Source organism: Manihot esculenta, chromosome 5, assembly GCF_001659605.2.
Source record: "Manihot esculenta cultivar AM560-2 chromosome 5, M.esculenta_v8, whole genome shotgun sequence".
Classification (NCBI taxonomy): domain Eukaryota; kingdom Viridiplantae; phylum Streptophyta; class Magnoliopsida; order Malpighiales; family Euphorbiaceae; genus Manihot; species Manihot esculenta.
In genome coordinates, this window is record NC_035165.2 from 9,167,920 (window position 1) to 9,174,338 (window position 6,419).

At 30.8% G+C, this 6,419-nt stretch overlaps 1 protein-coding gene across 1 annotated transcript; it reads right to left on the minus strand.

Moving 5' to 3' along the window:
• Nucleotides 1-4,722: 4,722 nt before the first annotated feature.
• On the minus strand, nt 4,723-5,539 carry LOC110616306. The gene has a single exon (XM_021758692.2). The coding sequence runs from the start codon at nt 5,468-5,470 to the stop codon at nt 4,871-4,873; it is 600 nt and encodes a 199-aa protein (XP_021614384.2). The 5' UTR covers nt 5,471-5,539; the 3' UTR covers nt 4,723-4,870.
• Nucleotides 5,540-6,419: the final 880 nt, after the last annotated feature.

Here is a 6,419-nt window from a genome sequence, read left to right on the forward strand (position 1 = left end):
AATTAATGAATATGGGTCAAAAGTCTTGGTGAATTTGTGTAACCCCAGCTTCAGTTTTCTTTTCATTTTTGTGACTTAGGGATTGGTCCCTTTTCCCCCTTTTTCTTTTTATACAATGCTTCAAATACATTGAGATGATGACATTTGCTAAGCAAAGCATGAGACTGGCATGGGACATAGAGAATGTGTCAGCTCCTCTGTAGACTGCGCCCATTGCTATACCAAGCAGAGCAGTAGCACCAAATCCAACAAATGCTCTGTCTACTAACTATTTGATAATTTTCCTCTGCAAATTTTCTTCTTTTTTTTTTCTGCTGGATTACTTCCTTCTTTATGTCACATCAGCCATGCATTGTTTATTTCACATTCCCTACTCTTGTAAAGTAAGATTGTTATTGCAGTTTAACCAATCAAATCTTTATTGAATGGATAAAATACTACATGTATTTTAATAGTAATTGAAGAACAATCAATTACTAGTAGACAGTATCAGTTTCCTTCTTGTTATTATGTCTCAATTCAAGTAGAAAGCTACAGACCATGTATAGATAAAAAATTAATAAAAGGGTATTGAGAAATTTCTGTGAAGGTCTCCATTGATGAAGCTTCATTAGCAAGAGAAACTTAGCTGTGTTAAAATGATTGCTTACTTTTTTGGTTTTAACTTTTTCTTTTCACATTTATTTTGTCAGATTCAATCTCCAACTTCCATACACTTGTTTATCATTGAAGCAGCAAGCTGGTTTTGATTAGTCTCTTTTCTTTTCAGAAGAGTTGGGTGTTTTTTAATTTTTAACTGAAGTTTATGATTGTCAAGTAAATGATTCCATTTCAAAGGCTTATGGGATGGGACCCTAAATATAGCAATCAATGGCAGAACCAAGCTGGGAGCTTATGTTGCTCTGCTTTTTGGGTTTCTGCAAAAATTTACTTATTGAAACTTTTATTACAAAAATTTCTCATTTGGCTTCTAGGCTATAGCTCCATATGGAGCCAAGGGTTTGTCACTTGTCATCATACTGTCCCAAGCCTCTTGGGATGGAACTATTTCTTTCTCTCTGTTTTATTATTTTTTTTTTTTTTAAAGAAAATTTGAAGAGCTACCTTGAAAAAAATGAATTGGCATCAAATTCCTAACAGTCAAATACTAAGTTGAGGTCATCAACCAGTCCATAACTATCATTTAAAGAAAAAAAAAAAGAAAAAGAAAAATCCTTAAAAGCAACCATGTGGCCTATTTAGCACATATCAGTAGGGCAGCTTACAGTTAACAATGAGGCAGAAGTGGCTAAATAGCATTGTTTGGCCAGTTGGTCTGACGGAGAATTGTAGGGTAATTCATATGAATATAACAGCTAATAAGGAAGCAAATTGGCTGGCCCAGAATGACAATTTGCTTTGTTCTTCCTCCCACTGGGGCAACTAACCTGCCAAAATGTCTAGACGTTTGCCCATGTAAGGTTGCCTAACTGCTTTTATTTTCTGTCCAAATCCTTTATACGAAACTCAATTAATTTGAATTCGCACCGAATAAATCCATTAAATTACAACACATTTTGCTCGCATTTACTTTATATTTGATATTCATATTCGAATACACTGATCAAGGAAAAAGGAGCCTACCATTACATCTCGACTCTCATAGATTATCTAATTGCTTTTTTTTTTTGGTAATAGATTAGCTACGTTATATTCAAAATTTAAAAAAGGTAGATAATAGATATGCATCAAGTGCAAACAATCTAAGCATAGAATTGCTTGTGAAGCAACTTAAATTGTTTGAAAGTTGGCCAAGGGTCAGAGGTGAGGCCCAAAATGTGAAGGACCATACACATGGAGAAGAGTGAGGATATTTTAGATATTGATAATCTTTGATAAAGATTGATAATTTAGTGATTGACCCTACAAAATTTGAATGCTTTGGAGCAGAGATTATGGACTACTAGTACCCATGACTCATGACAGCCAAAAATCAAACAATTGAGAATGACAGAAAAACAACCAATTTTTTTTTTTTTAATTTGAATTAATAAGGAATTTTTAATATCTATATACATGAACATTCCAAAAGCAAAAGAAGGGAAAATGCTACGTGTCAAAATCTCATTGTTGGATGGCCATTTTTTTTGAAATTTATATAAATAAAAGATGGGAGAACTTTACTTTGATGGAGAACTTTGTGGTGAGGTTGTATAATTGGACTCAAAGTAAATGTCTGTCCCTACTCCTCAGCCGGGTGACCAAAATGGGCTATGGACCTAATGAGGCGGCCTCTTAACATGTGCTAGTTTTAGCATTTACTATCCCTTCTCCTTTTTTATTAAAAAAATAAATAAATTTATTATTTAGTCTTTTTATCATGAAAAAATTTATTAATTAAATTTTTTAATTTTAAAAAATAAATTAAATAATTTTAAAATTTTAATAACATTTTAATATATTTTTTCAAAATTGACCGTGTTCGCTGATCCACAAGTAAAAATTACTAAACAATTTAAAAGCTCATCTAAAATAAAAATACAATTATCAATAATAGCCTCAAAGTAGATTAAGTCCTGATCAATTGAATTCTCATGAATTTTTTTTTTTCAAAATAAAATTTTATAAGTTATTTTTAAGAAAACATTATAAACATAAAAATTGAAAAAAAAAATCAATTTATATATCCATATAAAATTTAAAGAAAGAGAAAGTGTCGATTTCTTAGTATATTATTATTTTTTTAATTCTTACAAATTTTTTATTTTTTTAATATTAAGGAAGTGCAAATTAATAAATACTATAATACATTATGAGTCACAGCTTAATTAACAAAATAAATACTGCAATTAAGATATAGAGTATTAATTAAATCTATTATTTGGTAGTAATATTTTCTGACTTTATCATAATTGCAATAAATAAAAATAAAGGAAAAAATTTTAAAAATTTCAAAATTTTGTATACTTTTTAAAAAAATTTTCTTATTTTTCTTATTTTGATTGAATTAATTTAATTTTTTCAAATTCAAAAAATAATATTAATTTATTTACCATCAAACTTTAAAAATCCAATGACATCAATGAAAGTTTATCATATGTTAGTAAATTAAAAAAAATTCATATTATTATTAAATTTTCATTATGATAAATCTCAATCTAACTCTGTCTATACTCTACATAATGCACAAGCTATAATAGACTGTATTTTGTTCATTTTCAAAACTTTATTTTATTTTTATTTTAAAAATTATTTTAATTTATTAAGTATTATTTTGAAAATAATTATATTTTTTTATATTGGTTGTTTCTCTTTCAACAGCGAATTATCGATTCGAATGCTAGAGAATGGAAAGACATATGGAGGGCAAAAAGTAGCAAACGACTTGTCGTGTAATCAATGTGTGGGCGCATTCCACGGATTAGCTAGAGCGTGTGAGCTTTATTAACTGGGTCATTTCTGAAAGGAAAAGTCTTTCGAATAGAATTATTTTGGACATATGTAGGCCCACATTTCATGAATTCCGAAATATAATTTAATTTAAAAAAAATTACTAGTTAGAAAAAATTTATTAATAAATTTTTAAAATTTTAAAAAACACATTAAAATTTCTCTAATATTTTAAGAAATTTATCGATTAATTTCTATTAATTTTAACTGTTAAGTATTATAAAAAAATTTAAAATATTTTTAATAGAGAGACTAATTAATAGAATATTTTAAAAATATATTTTCAATTAATAAATTTTTTAAAATTATAAGGATTAAATAATAAAATATTTAATAATAAAATTAATAGAGAAATTAATTAATAAATTATTTAAAATATTAGACATATTATTTTTTAAAAAATAGAGATATTTTAATGTATTTTAAAATCAATAGACTAATTAATAGATTTCTCCATATTATAGGGATTATATAGTAATTTTTACTTTAATTTATTTTATGATAAAAGAGCTTGAGACATATATGGCCTGGACATGTGTGATTTGTCTCAGTTTGGATCCTCCTGCCTTCAAACAGGAAGTTTCCCTAATTATCTAGATGAGGTTAACTGCCCCAAATTTACAAGCCTCTCAGAAGAGTCGCCACTCGGTGTCCCTTTTTTCAAAGGCAAATTCATTAAAGAGAGGAAGTTTACGGAGGTCATCGCCTATTTCCATAAGAAACCATTGTCCAGATCGAAAAAACAGAACCCGATCAAACTTGAACTACTAAAGACATATGCAACAACTAAAATAACGGAAATTCTTGTCTAAACAGGAATTCTGAGTTTATAGGACTTTGGTTGCTATCAGGTTATTATTGTTGGCTTTTTATGTTTTGGATCTCTGGTAATCTTTTTGGACCTTAATTCTTTATTACTAATAAGTGTTTTACTATATTATACATATGCTTAACCTTTAATTGCATACGTACCTTATAACTAAATATGTCGAATAATAAAATTGAATCAAAATCATATTTAAATGTTAATTTAGTTTCTCTTCTAATTAGATCACAAACTAAAATTGAAACCAAGCACACTCTTTGCAAGCACTCGCAATTTATGATCAGCATCAAATTCTGCTGAATGGTGGGGGGAGCTCATAAAAAAGAGAGAGCTACCCTCCATTCTGTTGGTCATTTAATCAAATAAAACACAAGCAATATGCAAGCAGCACTCTCCATTTACATGATCTGTCCGCCGATTCACAATGTAATTGAACTTAGATCATGATTTCTACAATACACAAGGAATTGAACTTTGAAAAAATAAATAAATAAAATTACCCTTCAATTATCTTCACAATGATTGGAGTGGTATATATATATAATTTGTAATTGCAACATTCAACAAAAATTCGACATCGTCCAAAGGAAAGAAATGAGAAAACCCATTAAAAATTTAGAATCCTTTAGGCCCAGATTCCTCCAAAACCACAGGCTTTTCAGCCATTGACAAGCAATACTTAGCAATCTCTCTGAACTTAGGCACACTTCTAAGATCAACCTTGGTACCGTCTCTCAAAGTAATCACAATATCACCCCATTCGCCTATAAAACGAGGCACAACTTGCACATCCTTAATCACCTTGTAAGAGAAATCGCTCCTGTCTTGCCCTGTCAACCCTGAAATCACCGTCACCCGTAGGTTTGTGAACCTGTATCTCAGATAGAAGGCCCTCGACACTGCAGCCAGTGTCAATGGCAGCCAGAGCAGAGTGAAACCCAGTAGCAGATTGGCTAAGAGGTCGCCGTAGTGTGCCCCACCGTCGAAAAAGATTGTTTCTTCCGTGGGTTTTTTTGCAGGGGTGGTGGTGATAGGTTTGTTGGTTGGGGAGGAGACGTGAAGCTTGGTAATTGGCCTGTGATTTTTAAAGGGGAAGACAGGGAAGAGGATTTTGGAGGAGAAGTGGAGAGATTGGTGGGTGACGGAGGGTGTTCCGGTGGCAGTGGTGGTGGTGGTGATGGTGCGCCCGAGGACAGTAGCAGATGGAGAGGCCATGAGTATTATTATCCGTTTCGATAAGGGGAGGAACGGGTGGTGGTTAGTGGAAGTGAAAACTGAAAAGTTAGATTTTGTGAAGATTCTGTGTTTCTATTGGCTGAACTCTGAATGGAATTAGTGGCTGACTAGCTTCCACGTGGCACAGAAATGATCTCTATTTTGTTTGTTTGGGCTCCAAGAACAGAAACCAGAACGTTTAGTCCAATGGGCCATTGTTTGGGTCGCAATTACCTCAGAAATTGCATCCCAGCATTGAACAATTAGTTGAAAACTATTCTCATCCAACGGATAAAAGATAAATACCAGCTTAAGCTTCTTCTAATCATGAAACGAATTTGATTCGTGACATTTTATCCAAATCAACCTCGAACTTAGATCACTGAAAGAGCAAAAAAAAAAACAAACATATTTATTCAAAAGCTTGATCCAACGTTAAATAAAATGTTAGCCGTTGACGGATTCTACAATAAAAAATTTAACCCAAAAGAAAAAGAAAAAAAAAATTCAAAACCCAATAATGCAAATATATATAAATATAGGGTTATTGCTTGTCACATGTTATCTGAATATTTTTTGGCTGTAACAACAGCAAACATGCTGGGATTATATCTCTGATTTTTTAGTATTATCATAATCCAAATCGCACTCTGCTAATTAATTGGTTAATTAAGGAATTAATTTTTAAAAAAAATCCACTATTCACGTGGCCACTTAAACCTGATCTCATTAATTAAGCAAATCTTGATTTGGCCACTAGAAATCTTTCATCAAATGCCAAAGATTCCAGCCATGTTTCCCAATATTTTTCTCAACTTCATCACATGATCCCATAAAGATTCTATTTTTAAAATTAATTTTTTTTTCTTATCAATTTGTGTGCTTGATCTTTCGTTTATCAAGTTTTTGCAGATTTTTTTAATGAGATGCTTAAATTTGTTTTTATCTA